The sequence below is a fragment of the Aythya ferina genome, assembly GCF_964211825.1.
Source record: "Aythya ferina genome assembly, chromosome: 16".
NCBI lineage: Eukaryota > Metazoa > Chordata > Aves > Anseriformes > Anatidae > Aythya > Aythya ferina.
Window position 1 is genome coordinate 5,947,914 of NC_140315.1, and position 21,200 is coordinate 5,969,113.

Genomic DNA, 21,200 nt, shown 5'->3' on the forward strand with positions numbered 1-21,200 from the left:
GCAGAGGTAACATTTTAACAGGAAAAAAAAAAAAAAAAAAAAAAGCCATTGAAGTCTCTAAATCTCCATCTACTTTGGCTTCTAAACAACAGATTCAGTCTCTACAGACATTTTTCTTCCACAGAGCCCACAGAGAAAAGCCAGTTATTTCAAGAGAAAGGAATGCATTAATGTCTGCACTCTGTAGTTATTCATTAATATTTTTCTTGCACTGCTTCCATAGTTCTAAACACCCTATACTTCATAAAAGAAAAAAAAAAAAAAATAAGGAAAACCATTAAGCTTTTCATTTCTAAAGCACCAGACTTCAAGACTAGGACATGTTTCCATTGACTACGGTGGAAGAAGGATGGAGCTGGGCCAGCAGTGCCCAGATCACTGCAACATTAATGCCCCTCCGAAATGGAGACGGTCACGTTGGGACCTCTGGAGCCTGTGCTTTATGCAGGGATGTGTGATGTGCAATCAGCAGCTCCCCAGCCGTCACAGCAACAAGCCCAGAACATACCTTCAGGGGCAAAATACAGCCAGAGGCCAGGGCCTCTGCGCCACTGGGTCACACCCCTTCTGTCTGCATGACTTCCATCACAAACTGCACATCAGCTGCTTCCTGGGCCGCCCTAGCTAGTGACAACCCAGCTGGCATTCAGTCCCTGTCCTGTACAGAGCCTCATTCTGCTCCACGTGATGGCAAAGATTCAAATCATCCACACGGACTCCTGTTCCTCTGCAATGAAAGCAAGGTTCCCAGAGTTCTCAAAAGCTACCGAAGTATTTCAGTTCTCGATGCTTACACTTGTCAGGAGAAGAAAAACATCACATACTTTCTTCCTCTATTTTCTTTTCCTCATCATTGAGCCCCATCTCTCTAAAAGGAGGAATCCCAGTTCCTCTTCTTTCCTAGAGACAGGAACAGAAGCTCTCACAGGCAGAAGGGAAAAAAAAAAAAAAAAGAAAAAAAAAGGTAAATCCTGTTCTTAGTGAGCACTTCAAGTCCCACAGTACCACTAGCATGGCTGGGGGGAGCGTGCATTTGTTTTGCCACGCCCTGGAAAGCAGGATGGGAAATGAAATCTCCTGTCTCATGGTACAGCTATTAAAAGCACAGGCTCTGATGAGCTGTTACCACAAACACAGCAGGAAAGAGAAGAGAAAACGAGTAAGGGTGGCTTTACGAGAGTTTATATATATAAACTACCTTGCTCTAACATTATATACATACTACACTTTTATGTATTTACATTTTATATATAACATTTCTCCCCTCGCTCTTAGGATAAGTCATCATCCTCCCCAAAACACCCAGATTAAATCCAACCACTAGATCAAAACCGCAGGAGCTTGGCAGAGCTAGTTTGCTGACGTCTTCCCGTGCTTTTACTCTGGTGAGAAGAGTACCTGAGAAGAGCACATTGCAGGCTTCTGTGGTCAACAGGAGCTCCCGCAGAGACGGATGTATCTCAGACTATGAAGCTGCCTTGGGGAACACTGGACAAAGCTTAGCATGAAGCTGAGAGGAGGCTGCAAGCAGCAAGTCATGGACGACAGGAACACAGACGTGGTACGTGCTACTGTACAGCTGCATTTAGTTCTGTGTAGTTGTTAGGAAGTAAAACTGCACTGATCAATCAACAGGCTCAGAGAAAAATGATCTCTGGCAGCTGTCCTTCATTTGTATTGCAAACCCAGAACATCCTAGTCTAATACTGATCAGGAAGATTAAATTTAAAGATAATTCAACGTAGTTAAGAGAACTCACTGGCTTTTTACTCGCATTAATATATTTTCACTTATGTTGATATATTCCTTGAGGCTTATGCAAAACTGATACACAAAGGCTCCTTCTGGGGGACAGACTTCAGCAGGATTATCCAAGACCTGACAAGGAGCAGCTACAGATCACCAAACCAATTCTGCTGAGAAATCTTAGCAAAGCACTGTAAGACCAAACAGGTACAGAACCACGTAGAAGTGGTCCTTGTCTAAAGGAAGGAAAACAAATTACAGCAGAAGGAGTGTACTCCTGGGAGCACATAAACAGGATTAGAAAAAAGGAAAATAAGTAGCAAATTCATTGCAGGAGTGAATTTAGCCCTGTTCCTTCCTTGCTCTAAAGTCTTTCCTGTTCTTGTCTCTCGCTTGGCAGGGATGGGTATCATGAATGTCAGTGAAGCTCTGTGGTGCTGTTTTCACATACTTTTCTGCTTCTTCCTTTGGTGTCTTTGGGAGAATGGTGTTGGGACATCACTTGAAAGCCATTGAAGAATGTCCCTCATTTCTTACAAAATTGATGGGCTTTATTTTTAAAGTGGAGCAGGGCTACTGTGGAGCCCCGACCTTTTTCAGTTGCTGCTGCTGCGTAGCCAAGACTTCATTGCTGTAGGGCAATGCCCTTAGATTTTGTCATGGATACCCGCTCACTGGTTATTGCAACAACAGTAGATGAAACATCCCTCTCAGATGCTCCACAGTTAAATAAGTTAGCTGAAGAGCAACGGACTTTCTGTGGGAACTGTTTGGTTTGTTAGTTTTACTAATGCTCAGTCTGGATGCTGGCCACCAGCTAGGCTGTGAACAGTAGCGTACCAGGGAGATCTTGAGGGAAGCTGCATTCAGTGGCATTTGGTTTAGGTTATATCAGGAAATTCTGCATCTGGGCCCTTTGTCTGATTTTCTGCTTTGATGCCCTGAACACACCACAACCATTGCTTAACTCAGAACTGCTGCTGCAACGAGAATTAAAAAATAAAAATTCTTCCTCTTCAGGCCACTTTTAACAAAATACTTGAATAGAGGATGTTCCTAATCAGGAGTGCTCTTTGAACAAGCTTTTGCATTAGTAGGAATCTTCCAATAGGATTATTTTTTCTTGTGAAACATTTCAGCACTGGGGATGCTGAGCAAGCTGTATTTCCTTTGCTGGCTACACTGGTTACATAGAGTCACTGGGTAATGCTAGGAATCAAAGTCCATTGGATGGTAAATGACTTTGAATCGCTATTGTGGTGTGCTGCCACTATTGGAGCTCCCTCTGCTCCCAGCTATGAGAACAGATGAGCTGTGACAGTAAGATTCCTCCCTGGCACCACCACCATCATTGTTTCCTACAAGTTTCCCAGTCTGGGCTCAGCTAAAACCCCGTGGCTTGTTGCTCTCTCTTCCACATGCTTTTGCACTTAATATACATGTTGCAGATGATGTTCATGACTATCCTGGTGGACTGTTGACAGGGGGATAATCATTGAGACAAGCTTTACCCGGGAGTAAGAGCTGGGGAGGAATGAACCACGTTTGAGACCACTGATGTTTGGGTCAGCAAGGAAAAAAGCTTCACTGGGCTTGTGGTGAAGGTGCTGCCGTGCACCTAGAGTAGTCAAGCCCACATTCATCCATGCAAACTGGTGCTGGTTATTCTGCTCTTGGGGAATGTCTCCTCCATGGTCTGTGTTGTGCTGTTTATCACAAGTTCCCCTCGAATCCAAGGAGCTGTGTGTAAAAAAGTCCCAATCAACTAGACTATCTAGTAGCCTATCCAACTGGTAGGCTCAGGTATACCAAAATCTGAAGGGAAAGAGATGGAAGGAAGGAAGAAGGAAGAGAGATAGAGACCAAAAGAAAAAGCATGGGTGTTCCTCCCTGATTTTTTATTTTTCATAGAAAATACATTTCATCTGAGTCAAACTGCCAAGCTTACAGCTCAAACTAGTTCAACAAATGTTTCATTGTTTACATTTAATGTACTTAGGGAAAATGTTACTTCTATCTTCAACCTTTTGTTAGCATTTTAAAAACCATAAACTACATTTTAAAATGAGGAAGCAGCGATTTCATGTTCTTTAAAGGAAGGAAGCAGAAATTTTCAGGCATTTTGAAACATTTTTTCCCAAATATTTGCTGAGCTGCTATATTAAAACTAAGTGGTATTTTCTGATTAAAAACAAAAAAAAAAAAAAGAAAAAAAAAGAAAGAATATGCCAGAAGGTTCCTAACAATCTTTACCAGAGCTGGCAGGCCCACATCCCATGACCTTTTCATGGAATTGCACGTGACACCACAAAACAAACCGAGCAGGAACTGTCCACCCACTCCAACCACAGAATAGTTAGGACGAAGTAAAACATTCAAGAAGATGTCTCAGCTCTGCACAATTGTATGGGCATAGAAGACACTCTTAGCAGCTAAAGAAAAATGAATTCAGAGCTGGAACACATCAACAGCACTGGGGTAGACCTCAGGAGGGCCCTTTCTATTCTGCTTCCCACAGGTGAACATACTGGGTCTCAGCCCCCTGCATTACCTCCTTAATCTGGTGGTGTTCTCTTTCCCAAATTGCTATATTATAAATCTTAATCATACAGACTCTTCTGCCTTGCCACGTCTAATGAGATAAATAATCCATATGCCCCAATATCCCCCTTCCAAACTCAGATACTTTTAGAGGGTATTTAATGCCTGGAGAGAACCTGCCAAGTTCAGAATACTTTACACAAAAAAAGTAGATACCAGCATGAGGCCTAATTAACCTTCTTCAGAGATTTGGTTAGAAACACTTAGAGACTTGTAGTTGCCATGTTTACTCTACTCAAACACAAGGCAGCAAAGATTCATTGCAGAGCAGTGGCTGCCCAGATTATGAGCACAATTGAACTGTCTAGACGTCAAAACAACGTATCAACATTGGATACGAAAACCATCTCCATAGAGCCCAGCAAAGTATTTAAAAAGAAAAACAGTTACCTGGATTGAACTTCGGGCAGAATGATTCCAGCTTCTATGTGATTTTGAATGGCCTGAAGTATGCCTTTTTCAAAAAACCATTACCACGCTGCCATGGAAGGCAGTCACAGGCCACAGAAGGTCAAAGCTCATGAGATGGTATCATCTCGCTCTTTACTGTCCAACACTTCATTCAATCTGCTCCAGCATCATGGTCACTGCTGAGGGGGAAAAGCCATCAATAGCTTAGGAGGATATTGCCATCAACACGATGTTCTTAACATTGCAGCAGGACAGTGACATCAATGAACGTGAGAACTGAAAATGGAGAGGGGGGGGAATTTCCTGCTAAATCTCATGGACTAGTTACTGTATCATGGTTTTAGGTAGTGGATAAGCACACAGAAGAGCGTAAGGTAATAAAGAGGGTATGTTACATATATTCTCAGAGGGAGAAAAGGGTTGATAGACCTGTTGATCCCTATTTGAAGTAAATTCGAGCTCAAGCATATGGCTTAGCACTCATCAGGAAATTCCCCTTCTTGGATACGATTTCCATTTTGTCAGCCAGGAACAGCAAGGCAAATCCTACATCAAAGGAAATTTTCATCAGCCTACAAGAATTAAAAACAACTCTACTGTTTCCTTACCGTAAGGGCAGCTTTGACAGCACTGTCCACAAAGACAAGGAGGCCTAGTAAGAGCAAGACAGTAGCAAGTAAATTCTCAGATGACTGTGATAGGAAAGTTACTAGTGGGGAACTTTTACCCTGAACCTAGCCATGTTCACAATAGTTTGAAGTGCTCAGTCATATTCTCTTTCATTTCCCCATCGCTGCTGGCAGGACCACCAAAGAAAGGTGCTCAGATGATGAACTGGATGACCTAAGCCATTGTGAAAGACATAGGTCAGCATTAGAGAAGGCCTCGAATGGCAGCACGCAGCCTGTGTTTGAACAATAGCCTGATAGAAGAGAAAGGGTTCAGTGAAAATGGTTTTGCTAAGCTCTTCTCTTTTAATAGACATTTCCCATCTTTCTGTGGTTTTGTGAAAAGCTATTTCAATCCAGTGAATGCGCTTCTGAAATGCTGCACACTGTTTGATGTCTGACAACTTTCAACAGATGCAGAAGTTGTTCTTTACATACTGGGTACCATCCCATAAATTAAACATTAACGCATAAACAACTAATTACTGTTGACAGCCCTACTGCTTTAGACCACGAATGAACTTATGTAGAAGGTTTCCAAGGAAAAGAGTCAGATGTCTGCAGAAAGCAATTACTCGTCAGGTAAGTGATATCTGTTCCTCTGAGTCCGTATAAATCCCACTGAAGTGTTACAGCAGGAGCAGGGCAGACAACCGTCCTTCCAAAATAATAAATGTTGTATTTTTTAACTTTAGTTTTCATCATTTGAAAATAAACATCCTTTTCTACAGCAGGTAGACAGCTAGATTCCAGTCTGAGTACTTTTTTGAGTACAATAATTGTGGCCTTTTATAAGCAAAATGCATCTCCCTCTCTTGTAGATTAGATGCATTGTAGGCCAGCAGAGGAAGGACTGAGCAATTTGACAGTGGCTCAGAAAAGAGCATTTGAAATTAAACCTTTCTGGGAGAAGGCACAACCATGATTAAATACTTTGGAAAGGTTTGAAGAAAATCTACTGAGTTTTACTTACACAGTGTTCCCAGGAAGTGAACATGATTATTCTCATCTGGTCCAGCAAACCAAAGAATGCAGCACTATTAACGACCTGCATTTAAGAAACACTAATGTCAGGAAGCATTCTGTATCAAACTACAAAACATTTGTTAATACACCATAAAGTAAGGAGAGAGTCTTAATTGACTCAGGTATTTAACCATCAGTTTTCAGCTTTCTCCTATTGTTACAGTAGGCTCATTATTGGATTTTAGTATATACACATTTCACATTCATAAAGCTGTTAAAGCCTGCAAAATATATACTGGATAGTAAAGGGTAAACATTCCCTTTTCAGAGCTAAGAGCACTACCTTAATCTTTTATCTAGGCCTGCTTTTCAGCGGCACTTGATACGGGAGCTATACGAAACACTTCCTTGAATACATAAAGCCAGAGATTGAGTTACACATGATTCAAGATCTATGCCACTCGTAAGACAAAAGCTCCTATATTACCTGGCACATGCCTGCTAAATTATTGAAGTGCCTCTTCAAACTGAATATATTCACTGGATAATTAGTCAACAGAAGAAAACGGTCTCTCTTTACAAAGTCAGTGTTGACAGGTATTGTATCTTTTACGCACCGTTTAAATGAAATATTTGCAGAACTGATGCAACACAAACATTTGGAATTGCTCTACCAACGTGAAACTGTTCCAGAGGCACATGGCCCCCTTTGTGTTACTGCCTCAACCTCCCACTGCCTGACAAGCAAATCCTCAACAGTGTGAACATTTTTAACTGAAGCAGCACTATCCCCATTTCAGAACCAAGTAAACGGCAAAAATAAAGGTAGGTTTGCTTTGCATTTGAGGAACTAGCCTGATCCAAGTGAAATAGATACTTGTAATCCTCACTCCAGTCCTGTGCTGTGTCAGCCTCTGCTGCTGCGTCAGGCAGGACTGAGCTGGGGCAGTGCAGACAGCTGGCTGCCACTTTAACTCACAGCACTTGCAGTATGCCAGCGGGCCCCTCCTGTGCCTGCATTCTCACCAGCCTGTTTCCTGCTGCAGGTTGTTGGGAACACAGGCTACTCCACGGGTACGCAGAACATGTTGCACAAGGAAAGCAACGAGCATCTGTCTGCTGGAACCGCCAGGGCCAGCCGGCTGGTGTTGCTGTGTTTATTTTGACCTGGCAAGGGAAGAACAGTAGCAGTTTCCACAATTAAAATGGCTGTCCGACTGCTGGGGTCTCTATTGCCTATACCTAAGTCTACCTCAGAATAAGAATTGGATGGCTTTCAGGCCTGGCTTGAACATGAGCTGTAGGACAAAACAGTTCTACTAACTCCAACTCGCAGCCTAAGGTGTGCAAAGATGACATTCTGTCAATGCAGATGTTTTCTATTCTTCTAAACTTGCCCCAGGGGCCAAATAGCTGTGTGATGTAAACAAGCAATTAAAACGATACCCAAATATTGTAACTCCAGACTATTCTTCCCTCTCATTATCTCATGCATTTGCCAGCTTTGAAAATGAAAATCCAAAGACATTGCATTTCAAATATTTGGAAGTGCACTTGTTTTTAAGTAACTCATCACTGAGCTTACCTATTTAGTTTTACTGAAGTATTTCAATTAGATTTTTTTGTTTGTTTGTTTTGTTTTCCTTCAAGAAAACCAGTTTAGAAGAAAAAAAAAAAAAAAAAAGAACTACTTGCCAGTTTTCAGCCTGGAGCCTCCTTTTATGGCCTAAATTAGAAAAACTTGGCTTAAAAAATAAATTAATTTGAATGCTTGTAGCCAGTAATCCAGTTGATAGGCTTACTCACTCAGCTCCACCCTCACCTAAATCTCAACTCCTTAAACTTCTGGTCCCCAAACATACTACCAACACTTATGCTACTACTTAGGCTGCCAAAACTCAGGCAGCTGTACAGATGTCTCTGAGTAGCTAAAAGAGCACCTCATAGTTTGTTCTAAACATGTCTTAGCTTACACTTACGGATAGATATCACATACATTCCTGTAAAACTCAAATTAAAAATAAAGCATTGTCATCTTCTTGCATTCCATATTTTGGGATACATTGATATTACTGATAATTTTAAAGTGTTCTGTTGTTGTTGTTTTTGTTTGTTTTGGTTTTAGACCTAAGATTGCAAATATATTTCAGCTAACACAGAGGCAAGAACTGTCGAAGGGGCACCATACCTCACCACCTAGCTGACGAGTAGCTGTGCTTTCTGCAGAGACCTTCCGCGAAGCCTAGCAGGTGTGCAGCCGCTCAGGCTGCCCGCAATGCTTCTCCTGAAGCCATCAATGCTGCCACCTCCTGGCATAACGGGAGATTTACAGCAACAGGTTTAAATGGCATTTAGTGCATTATATGCATTACTGCAACTGCTGGTGCAGAAAATTCTGTTAGGCACCTGTTTTCATTCTGAGTTTATTCCATTCGTTATTTTTTGTTGCAGTACTGGCGATGAAGTGATAGTTCTCATTTGGCTGGTAAGCAGAAAAACCTTGGAGAAACACACGTGGCAGAGCACCATTAAAAACTATTCTTTCTTTTTGAAGTAATTATGAGCTACAGATCTTTCATAGTTTGCAGAATTTAGAATTTAATCACGACTAAAATCTGACCAGGCACAAGCAGCAGTTTTCCTGAATTTTTTTTACTTTTATCTAACCCAATCCCTATCCCAAATCCATTCCTGGCTTAGGATACTAGACTGGAGCACTCACCAATTCATCTATTGCATTTCCATCTGATAGATTCTAAGTTAAGACACACCCTGACTACTTGCAACTCTGCAAGCGTGTCTTGCTTTAATTTGTCAGAGAAACTTTTTGTGAATTGTTTAATAAAATATATTTCAGAAAAACTTATAAACTGACATGCAAGACCACTGATGTATGAGACTAGCAGGAGGAAGGCTAAGGTAGCTCATCTGAATATGTTTATAAAGGGTCCCTGGTGTTTTTTTTGGAGCTTAAACTGAGTTGCTCTTTACTCCAAAAATAGTTTTTATGCAGTAAAAACATGAACTTTAATATTAAATTTTAAAAATTACTTACCACTTTTTGTTAATTAATCTAGCATTTCTATGGTTGGCTTTGAGTGAACACATTAGAATCTTACATTCTACTTCAAGATTTTTGGACACGTAACTGCCAGTGAATAGCAAGTTAATACATTTCTAGGACGTCCATGATGTTGAATTGCAAATGAATAAGCTCTCGCTTATGTTTGAGGCTTGAAGGGATACAGCTGTGTGTACTTTACAAGAGAACATCACAATAATTCCAGGGAGGAGTAAATTGCCAGTGCATTCTCTTAACTTAGGTAATGGAAAACAAACCAGTTCAAAGTTTCAGTCTCATCTTCCCAATTGAATATATCTGATGTGCATAGCAACGTAATGGAAAATATGCTCTTCTAAAATTAGTCTGAACAATTAACGCAATGACTAAATAATTCTGAAGCCTCACTGAGAGATAAAAAGAAACTGATTCCAACAGGAGAATAAGTACTTATTAATATAAAACTCTACCACCATACAAGAGACTTACCAGTGCTAGCTCTGTAAGGAAAATATATTTTGGCTAAACTCAGTATCCTCTTAAGCAGGTGCAGCTCCATGTGAACCACTGTAAGTGCACATACTGAACAAGGATGAATCTATCTTCTCCTGACTTCATTCACGGTATGTATTTAAAACAAAGAAACAGAACTTTTAAACAAGCGACAGATGATACATTCCATTCTTCCCTATTTACACCAGTGGAAGTTCTGCACACAGAATTTATTTATTTTGCCATCAACAATCACACACACAACCTTGAGTATACTAGCTGCTTGCTGGTGTTCATTTGACTGAGAAGACTGGAAAAATGCGCTAATAGCCAAAGATTACAGCGTAATCAAAACTAAAAAACAACAACACCCTCAACAAAAAACAAAATCTGTTTGAGCCAACAGCCAGCCATTACTGCAGCTGCTGGGAACTCTTTGCTATCTTAAAGAAAACGAATAGTCTCTGAATGTGAAAACTGAAACCACGTAAACACAGAAGTGGTAGGAACAAAGGTATCTTGAGAAACAAAGCCCAGAGAAGAGCATCTTTAAACAACAGCAGCACGAACTTTCCTCAAATATACACCAACTAAGTGATACACACTAAGCAGGAACTGATGAACACTAAAGAAACAAGTCTGAACTTAAAGGGCCAGTAAGCCAGAGATTTTGAAGACAGTTATGATTCATTTGTACTAAAGACTAATTGCCAGATGTACGGCTGTTGTGATAGAAGGAGCCTGATTCATTCTCATAAAACAAAGGCCTTTAACACTAGTCCTCTAAGTTCTTTGCAGCAAAACCACAGGAATGATTTGTAATGAAACAGCAACTGGAAGCTGCATTAGATTTCCAGATAAGGCAGCTGGGAAAGAAGTACTTTACTTTTAGAAAACGTATCTGAGCTGCAGTGAAAGGACAAGAAGCTGCTTTTAGAAGGAAAGCACACTACCTTGCCCATGCAAATATAATAGAACCATTCAATATAAGAAAATGTTTAGTAAAAATTTTATTTGAAACATAGCATGTATCCATAACCATGTGTTACAGCGTACAGTCTTACAGAGTTTGTACAATATGACAAGTATTTTTATACATGCGGTGTCCCCCTGCCCCCATTTTTTAGTCATCAGACAAAAAAAATTAAACAGGAATAATAAGCATTCACTTCTAAAAAGAAACTTTGGCATGTATACAACTGGATAGTTAAAAGTAAACAGTGGTAGATTCAAGTCAGAGACGTACATTGTTGTAACTTTTCTTCACAGCATTTTTGATCAGCATTAACCTCACCAGCACTATTTTCTAGTTAATACAAAAACGATCAATTATTCAGTCCAGAACCCCCTGCTAAGGGGCAAAAAGGGTTAATAGAGATGTAAAAGAACCAACTTTTAACTCTAAAAGTGTCAGTTTTAAAGCAGTTCAGGCCACACATTTTGCACTCCTTGGTTTGGTCACGAACAGAACAAAACCTTTAATGGATTGCTCATATTACTGAACTATACACCACTTGGCACAACTGGCAGGGTCTCCTTTGGACTAGAATGAGTATCGTTGGCTCAAAAGTCATATGCATTGCTGGAGTGTAAGAATAAAGGAAAGCAGAACTTGCACTGTGTCCATCTTCTGTCTTGAGTTTCTGTCACTGCTATTGGTCACTTACATACCTACCAAATTCATCCAAAAAAAGGGAAAACAATTTGCAAGGCATTTCTTCCTGGCATACAGCAGACAGTATTTCCATTTTAAAAATCTGAAAACAATGAAAGGACTCCTAAATACTAAGACACAGCAAGCCTCCTTTGAAAGAACTACTTGCAATTCTTCAAGTATTTAGAAAAAATACAGTATTTATATAACTTCTCCAGAACTATTATAATTAACATATTTTAATGTAGTACTAATTAAAAACAAATACAGAAATACAAATGGGTGAGCTTCTAAGCAGGAGTAACAGACTTCAGTTTTGCTGCAATTTCATTATTGCTGTGGAATAGACAGTGGTTAAATCCTGTGAACAGTAGGCTCTCTCTTATACGCATTAAAGTATCTTATTTGAAAAAGTGTCCTCCAGCAAGTCAGAACACATTTAATACAATTTTTAGACATCCTGCTAAATGTCAGCAATCCAAAGTTGACTGAACCATGGTGCAATAGGGCACAAGTGCCAGAAGAGCAGTGGAGTAGAGGCATGAATGGCAGAAAAACAGTAGAGTAACACAAGTCAGACTCATACTCACTACTTCTTATTCCGAGGCTTTAACTCTTCTGCTGCATTTCGCAGAAAAATGTAGTTTTTCTTTTGTGGGTTATAAAATTCATGACCCTAAAAAAAAAAAAAAGAAAAATAATCTGTTTACTTTCTATAGAGAAAATATTACAATTTAAAGGACATTTGTCTATTTTTAAGATATAAAACAATTCTTCATAGAAAGAATAAATCAAAAAAGCATCTCTAAGCTCTGATTCATAGATGCAATGTAAGAGCTCTGTGCTTTTTGTTTGTGTCCATGTAGGCAGAGAAGAAACCAGAACTTTAATGCGTACTTAGTTTCACTTTGTGTTTCTTTCCTTATCTTTTATAGGGAACAAGGTCACATTTATTTACAAAATGAAGCCCAAGTTCTGCAGGCAACTGCAATACAAATACAATATTCTGCATATTGACATTATTTACATACACATTACAAACTCAATACACAAATATTCAAAAGCAGGGAGAGTAAACTGGTAAAGTGCAATGCACAACTTGAAACACCAAATCTACTTCACAGAAATGGTTCCAGAAAATAAACTTGGTACCTACTTATTAACAGATCTGAAAGATACTTTGGTACATAGCTGCCATCACAGCCTACCCCGCATTTAGAACAGAATTTATCTGCCCCAGCATTTAACAAAGTTATCTTAGTTTGTGCAGCATTCACAAGACTAAATACAATGAAGTAAATTAAGATTTTACTCTCTTCATTGCATGCAATAGAATTCATTTGCGTGATCTCTGCACTTAGTCAAAAATGCCATAAATATCATCCTCAAATTTAACAGCATTAGTTGTAACAGGCGATTAATAGTTTCCTCTTGTTGCTATTCCATTAAAAATCATTTACATTTCACCCTTGCAGTCCCCTTCTTAAACAATTAAGAACTGATTCTCCACATGTTGTGGTTTGTTGATTCTCTTGCATCTTGATTTGTTTTTGAGTCAAGTTTGGAAGATAAATAGGCAAGTGCCACCAGCAAGACGCACGGAGTGGTTCTGGAAATTTAGTACATGGCATTCAAACACTGGCTTAAGTGTTTACAACCGCAGCTACAGCTTTTTTCCTTTTTTCTTATTTTAAGTTAAAAAGAATCTGCATGAGAAGCAGAGACAAGCACTTCAAGGATTTGTGAGAACCTGTTAGCATACCATATTGCCTGGTGACTCTCCCCACAGCAGAACGCGTGAGCAACAAGAATGACTTCTGAATCATGTAATTTACATTTTGTTCACCCACATTTGCAAAATATTGCAAAATAGCTTTGTTTAGCGCTCTTATGTAACTGCTAAAAAACAAAGAATGCACTGCTTCGGTGTTACATTTCATCAGATTTCTGCCTACAATGACCACTGTACATATTCTTGCATGTCTATGAAGCTAGAAAGACTCTACCACTATTTACAAAGAACAGTAAAAGCCTCATGTGAAAGGAAAATTTTTAATTGCTAACTGTCAATGTGAATATGGATCTACACCCCTCTTACCTTTGACCAATCATAACTGGAAGCATATGCAAATATATTCCCATTATGGTTGAAACAACAAGCAGATATTGGCTGGTCAAGTTGTTCTGATGTTTTTAGCTTTGTTCGTGCATCTTTATCCCAGAAGCTGAATCTACCATCAGATCCCACTGTTGCAAGAGTACCATGGACAGGGTGAAATGCTATCCCGTTTACCTGCAGAATCATACAAAATACCACGTAAAGCACCACACACGTACACAGATGATCGGAACACTCACAACATGTGCTAAATCCTGCAAGTAAATACAACTACAGATAGCTCTTATCTTTTTAAACTGTTTCAACAGATATGAATCAGAATCAGGTATTTCTTGAAACAAGACACTGAAGCAACAAGGAAAGAATCTTTATTGTAGTACCTAAAACTTCAATGGATATTACATAATATACTAAGGATTGGTTCAAAATCATCAAAATTAACAAGTGTGGTCTCCACCAAGATTACACAATAAGTAGCTGATTTGGCTTCTGTTTTAAAGGAATTGCAAAAGTTTCTCTTTCCTGTTCAAGTATGATCATGACTGCACTTTAAGCATTAAGTCTAAGATAACTTTACACAAAATAAAAGTTGATGGAGAACAAATTCATAGCAGGTTTTACATTAAAAACATATGCTACCCTACCGATACATGCTCAGTGCTTACCGCATAGATATCCTGAGGTGCTGACGTGTTTGTTCCATTGGAGCGATGACATTTGAAAGTGAAATTATCTTTTGCACTGAAAATAAAAAAAAAAAGTGAAGTATTTTTATATTCTTCATTGTAAATTAGTAACAAATAAAGGATAATTTAAAAAGCAATACTCACGGATTTGGGGGGTTGATATAATGAATAGCTACTCTTCCTTCAATACTTCCAAGGGCAAATCCGGTAGGTTTGTTCACTTTGTCTTTAAAAATAGCAACACAGCGATGCTAAATTTGAGAAAGAAAGTATTTCAGAAACTTGAGGGACAGATTTTCTGAATGCTGTTTTGCATAGGGACACAAAACACTATATACAATAATGAAAAGTAAAGCACAAACAGAAAAAGTCAAGAGGAGTGAGTCTAATTCTACTCAGAAATCAGGCCGTATTATTTACATTTCTGAATCCTTATAGAGATCAGCTATAGAAATTTCCTCATGAGAAAAAAAAAGTCTGATGACCCAAACTTAAAACCTACAAACATTTCTATGTTTCATTAGAATACCAGATATTAACGAAATGTAATCAATCCCACCTTCGTGGAATACAATTGCCATTGTACTTGGAGGCTATAACCACTTGCAAAATTTCAAACCACCAGTAAGCAACAAAACTATGAGTTGTAAAACAGACTCAATAGCAGGTTGTCTTCCAAACCCTCTAACTCTTGCAAAGGCCCTGCACAGAACAGGTCTGCAGGACATGACAAGGCTCAATTTTAATGCTGTGCACATGAGTATATAAATTTATTTACATCTGCAATAATTTTGTAATTCGTAGGCAAAATGTAAATTTGTATTAAATAATTTCGCATTTATCTAATGAATGTTTCAGAAATTATTTGTACTTCACATACAATAGATATCGATAAAGATCAATGAAGGAAGAAGGAAAGAGGTCATCTCAAAACACTTGTTGAACTCAGGGGTCTTGCATGAAACTCATTACACTCCATGCAGTCCCACCATAAGACGCAAACAGACTCAAAGGTGTAGGCATTGGTATTTTATTTTAATATACCACCATAATAGAAGTCAAAGTAGGCCATGTGCCCTACTAAGATGAAGGATGCCATCTTTGAAACAGCTTTTTACCACAACCAGGAAGTTCAGAACGTCAGTCTGTATAAATACACTTGTAATAAATATAATCATTTACCTGGTGTTTAAGAGGCGATTCTATTCTTCTAAATTCAGATGGTTGGTTCTCTAACTGATAAACTATCAAACCCCTTTCAGCAGTGGCCACAGCAGCCATAGGATGAACCTAGGTAAGATTATAAAACAGGTTAGAAGAGAGGCAGTTGTGTTCACAGCATGACAGAAAACTCATGACAAAGAGTTTATTTTTTTGCCGAAATCCCTGAAGAATTTAAAGGAATCAGACTATTTTCAGGGCAGGTGGGAGGTAAAGTGTTCACACGTAGGCTTATTTTGTAACAAAACGCATCAGTTCTTCCCTACCACTGAGAACCATATCAAGAATCTTCTAATTATTAGATGACTTTTCCAATACAAATTGCAACAGTGGTACACAACCTCATCCACAACTATCGGTAGGTCAGTTCTAGTGGTGACTTGTCTTTGTGATGTTAAAAAGATTCCAAGCGTACTTTGTGTAATGCAAGTACCTGTTTTCCAGGGGCTTGATCAAGAACATCAACATATGTTTTATCATCAAGTTTACAACGAGATCAAATGATAAGTCTGCATATAGTGCTAACCTACAGAAGGCTCAAAGACTGCCAGACAACCTACTGATGCCAGTTTACTCTATTTCATGGCTTACCACATCTGCACAGTAACATCTTTCAGGGAGCTGCAGTGTCATCATAGGTGTTGGTGAGCGGGTATCCCAGAACTGACGGAAATAAAAAACAAACAAGTTTAGGCTTGGAGTTGAGGATACACTATGCAAACTACTTTAGAAACGAGAAGGTAAGTGTTACCAAGTTGTTTCATTCCTGTCAATAGTCAGAGAGAGTACTGCAACTCTCTGTGAAGTAAGCTTATTTCATTTATCTGCCTTTTGTATCAGTGTGTTTAACAAAATATTTTCACTTTAGAATAATATTTTCATAAGCAGATTATTAGCGTGCTTTATTTGTTCACGTAAAAATCACACCTTCAAAGTTTTATCCCAGCTTCCTGTCATCACACAGCTGTAATTTGGTGCTTTAATCCAGTGGATAGTCTTCACAGGAGCGTCATGCTGAAAAAGAAAAAAAGATAAAATAAACATACTAAGATAACAGCTTGCATTTCTTGTTTGTGTTCCTCATATTTTTACGTGTATTTACACTTTTTAAACCATTCAAGAAAAACAATTATTTTAGTCACAGCAGTTAGGATAAAGGTTGCAGGTTGTGACCTTACTGTGTTCTTTAGTGTTGCAAAATCATCCACAGAGGAAAAAAATGAGTCCTGAAGCAAAGAACTACAAACAAGTCAGCGATACAGTCAAAGCAGAAATACAAGCTACAAAAAGAAGAGTTTTCTACTTATTTATGGAGTACATTACCAACCATGCTAAGGAAAAAGCTTTTGTTGTGTTTTCCCCCCCCCCCTCTTCCTATAATGAATACATAAGAGAGGCCTACGTTAACTACACTAACAAGATTTTTAAATCAAGGATAAGATATCAGCAAAAAGCTGGTATTTGTGAAAGTAAATTTAACAGCATTTTATTATTTTCTTTACCCTAAAAATTTTAAGTGGAAAAAGGAAGGCTAAACCAATCTATAATGTAATCAGGAGATAAATGATAGCAGGTACTAGGCATCTAAAACAATGCAAGAAAATTGAAAAAACATGTAGGCTCAGACTACGTAATTAGCATGCAGCAAGGTGACTTACCAATGTCACCACAGTGATGGAAAGAGATCTCAGGTAGAGGAGGAGGAACAGCTGCACAGGCTACTCAAATCACTTTGATTGCTTATCTCCCTATCCATAACCACTTCAGTAGCTCAACAAAACAAAAGGCATTCTACAATCTCTTTCTCATATAGCAGCATCTACTTTGTAAGCACTAAACATTATCTTAATTAACTAAGAAACATAGCTTTTAATAAAAACAGAGAAGAGAAAAAAATTATATCGATTAGCTTGGGACTTACTTGTGCAATCTGAATAGCTTGATTACTATTGAGATCCCACATTTTGGCAGTTTTATCACAGGAAGCAGTAAATACTTTACTTCCATCCTGAAAAACAAGAAATAGCACAAGAGATTAAATATATCTGCATCATGCAATACCTACCAGAAAACTGTCAAGTCCTATTCTAATAGAATAAGATTAATGTGACATACACAGGGATTGTAAGACAAAAGAAACATAACGGAAATTTCTTTACAATATGCCAAAACAGTTCAAAACGAACTTCAAAACAGGTATTTCTTCATACTTGGTACCTACAGAGCAGTAACAAAGATAAGGTAAAATGCAAAAATAATGCAAAAAATATTCAGTATGTAGTTAGAAAGCTTTTTTGGGGGAGATCCTTGATTTTGTTACTGCTTTTTTTTTTCCCCTTGTACTTTGAAACGTTATGTAAACAGTCCTGATAAAACTTTTAAACATTTTGCTGGTCCAGTCCTGACTAGTCAATTTCAGACTGTGTACTTTTGCTGTAAATATACTCCTGCAGAATTCCATGGGTTTGTTAAAATCTTATAAAAAAAAAAACACATTCCATATTGTGAAAAATACACATCCAATGAAAACTCAGCTTGAAATACAAGGTTCTTCACTCAAGGCCTTTTCTAAATTCTGTTTTAAACCAAACAAGAAAGCTGTGCTAGCTATTACCTAGCTTTAAATAACTCCTTAAACACTTTTACCTATCTCATCTCTCACATCGATCTATTCTATTACAACATGCTTAGCACACATTAACAGTAACATAAGTGTATACAATAACCAGAGGATGCATCACACATGGCATTTGCATCTCTGGAAACCACATGCCAACTTATTTAGGTTTAAAGTTAACATTGATGGTCTATTTTCAAATAGGGACATACATCGCTCCAGCAGCCATCTAGTACAGGCCCTGTGTGCATCTGCTGAGCCTTTGGAATTGTCTGTCCGTTATCCTGAACCTCCCAGCAGCGAACCTGGAACAGGAGACACAGATATAGATGTAACATATTAGTACTATCAACTTCTCATCTTAAAGATGCCAGCCTTAGCTTATTATACGATTACAAACACCAATCTCCTTTTTGAACCAACTGAAACCTTGTCTCCTCTATGTTCACCTAAAGACCTTCACCTAAACAGGCATCCACACTCAGCCCCACAATTCCACCTCTGAAGCACCTTATGTGCCTCATGTAACACCTCACAGTGCTCTCCTGTGGAACCCCTTAACTGCCAGCTGCAAGCTACCAATTGCAGGGTACCACCCAACAGACCAAACAGAACAGTTAAAAGCTGCACTCAATTCCTGTTTTCCCCTCCCTGTTTGTGCCAATTGGGATCAAACACTTGGATTCAAACAGAAATTTCAGCAAGGCTGAAATTAGGAGCTTGAATATAGGAGCTTGATTTTTTTGGAGACTATCCTGTCAAACAGGCTAAGATTCACCACTGCATGCATCGCTCTTCCACTGGTCAAATTATAACTATGTCAATCTAATTCTATAAGAAAATGAAGCTGAAAAAGTAAGAAAAAAACAAACAACGAAGTAATAAAAACCTAATAGGAATAACATTAATTACATATTCTGAGCAGAACTTTAAAACCATAGGCAGAGGAACAACTTATATGAATATCACAACGCAGTCTCTCAGATAAAGCTGCTACGTCAAAATTTGTAATGCCTAGGCATTAAGAAACAAATCTTGCAACTGCAAAGAGAAAGATTTTCAGTTCCCCTAACGTAAGTCTTTAGGGCCACATTTTGCACTTTAGGCACAAATGCTTTCACTTTATTCATCTGTAGGCCTCACTGCGAGTACTTACATCATTTGCCCACGACCCTGCTATTAGGAAGTTCCCCGGCAGTGTCGGCGGACTGAACGCTAAACAAGATATGCTGTCATCAGGCGGAGATGTGACTTCAATATCCTGCAAAGCACAGGAGACAAAATAAAATTAGCCATGCTTGAAGACAGTGTCACTGAGCTCCTGTGGCTCCTCCGGGATGAGCTGGGTCGCACTGCTGCGACACACCACGCAGGAGGGTTCACGCTCGTACCTTCATCGGGTTATGGTTATCCGCGGTGGTACTGCCAAACATGCTGGTACCTCCAGTCCCGAACCCCGAGGTTGATCCGAAAAGACTCATCCTTGCTCTGCAAACGACAAAACGTCCCCCTGAGCCCCACAGGGCACCCCTCACACCGCGTCCCACCACAGCCACCACGCAGAGCACACCCCGGGCTGGAGGCAGCCAAATATACAAAACCACGGCAAATTCCAAAGCAGAAAAAAAGCCATTTCTGGCTGCAGCCGAGTCCCCAACACCCCCCACCCCCCGGCAGCCCCCAGCCCGCAGCCCCCCTGCGGGGCCCGGCCTACGCCGCGGCCGGCGGGGCGGGCAGGAGGCCCCGCGGGCGGGGCACCGCCATGTCGCGGCCGTCCCGTTGCCCCGCGGCCGTTCGGGGCTCCCCCGTTAGCCCCGGCCCCCGTCAGCCCCTGCCCCAGGGCCGTTGCCGGGGCTCGGGGCGCTGCCCGCGCTCACCGAGGGGCCGCTCCCGGGCCGGGCCAGGCCGCGCTGAGCCGCGCAGGCGCCGCGGACAGCGGGGAGGTGGCGGCGCCTGCGCCCGGGCCGGGCTTGGGGGCGGGCAGCGGGGCCCCGCTGAGGGGGCTCGGGGCTGAGGGGCTGGGGGTGGTTATGGCACCTGAAGCTAGTGGTAGCGGGTGGGGAAGCCCGACACGTTTAAATGGGAGTAAGGCGGTGGTAGAACATTTCTCTGAGGGGTGTGGAAACTCGCTGTCATGAAAACAGCCTGCTATAAGGCCGGGTGTAGAATCACAGAATCATTACGGTTGGAAAAAGCCCTCCAAGATCACCTGGTGCAGCCATCCCCCTACCACCAGTGTCACCCACCAAACCCTGTCCCCAAGCACCACGTCCAACCTTTCCCTGAATGCCCCCAGGGACGGTGACCCCAGCACCTCCCTGAACAACCCGTGCCAATGCCTGACTGCTCTTTCTGAGCAGAAATATCTCCTCATTTCCAACCCGAACCTCCCCTGGCACAACTTGAGGCCATTCCCTCTGGTCCTATCGCTAGTTATCTGTGAGAAGAGATCAACCCCCAGCTCCCCCCAACTTCTTTTAAGGTTCTCCCCTGAGCCTCCTCTTCTCCAGAATAAACAACCCCAGTTCCCAGTTCTGCTGGTGTATTACTTGTGGATCGAGATTATTTGTGCACCCAGACACTGGAAGTTGCTAGTAGGCAGTAACACTGCTACAGTGCAGAAAATAAAAAGGAATTCGAGTTCCTTTTGATTTGGATACTGGTGGAGCAGGAGTAAAATATAAAGTCTACTGAAAATATTATTCGATGACTCTGTGGATCAGTTTTAGAAATATTTTCTGTGTACTCAGTTTGGTTTCTTCATGTAAAATACATTATATGCTTTAATCACTGCAGTTTCCGGCTTCTTTTTACTGTTTTAGGGCCAACTTAAAAAAAAAAAAAATGAACAAGGGATTTTGTTATGATGTGCATCATTAACAGGGTTGTTTATTAAATTCTTAATCAGTAACATCTGCTTGCTTACTTGTTCATTGAAAACAAATAGCAATTTGGTTG

General features: G+C 40.1%; 1 protein-coding gene and 2 long non-coding RNA genes across 5 annotated transcripts; 1 reads left to right on the forward strand and 2 right to left on the reverse strand.

Annotated features, from left to right (window-relative positions):
* Window positions 1–948: 948 nt before the first annotated feature.
* LOC311445532 lies at window positions 949–16,676 on the forward strand. The gene is made up of 3 exons (XR_014698472.1): window positions 949–1,561; window positions 10,001–10,076; window positions 16,070–16,676. It is a non-coding gene; the product is annotated as an uncharacterized lncRNA (long non-coding RNA).
* LOC311445531 lies at window positions 1,167–7,939 on the reverse strand. Its single transcript, XR_014698471.1, has 4 exons — window positions 7,419–7,939; window positions 6,400–6,474; window positions 4,738–4,937; window positions 1,167–3,486 (listed from the first exon to the last, which is right to left on the reverse strand). It is a non-coding gene; the product is annotated as an uncharacterized lncRNA (long non-coding RNA).
* Window positions 10,941–20,201, reverse strand: RAE1 (ribonucleic acid export 1; the record flags this gene model as incomplete). 3 transcript variants are annotated; one of them, XM_084537753.1, is made up of 13 exons in its annotated part: window positions 20,120–20,201; window positions 19,634–19,730; window positions 19,399–19,503; window positions 18,455–18,547; window positions 17,547–17,633; window positions 16,553–16,639; window positions 16,217–16,288; window positions 15,587–15,694; window positions 14,549–14,655; window positions 14,384–14,459; window positions 13,698–13,892; window positions 12,190–12,275; window positions 10,941–11,616 (listed from the first exon to the last, which is right to left on the reverse strand). In XM_084537753.1, coding segments are annotated over exons 2-13 (1,107 nt in total). In that variant the 5' UTR covers window positions 19,724–19,730; window positions 20,120–20,201. The 3 variants fall into 3 exon arrangements, with proteins under 3 accessions (XP_084393879.1, XP_084393878.1, XP_084393877.1); XM_084537752.1 differs by having other exon boundaries at window positions 10,941–11,702; XM_084537751.1 differs by lacking the exons at window positions 10,941–11,616; window positions 20,120–20,201 and having other exon boundaries at window positions 12,189–12,275.
* Window positions 20,202–21,200: the final 999 nt, after the last annotated feature.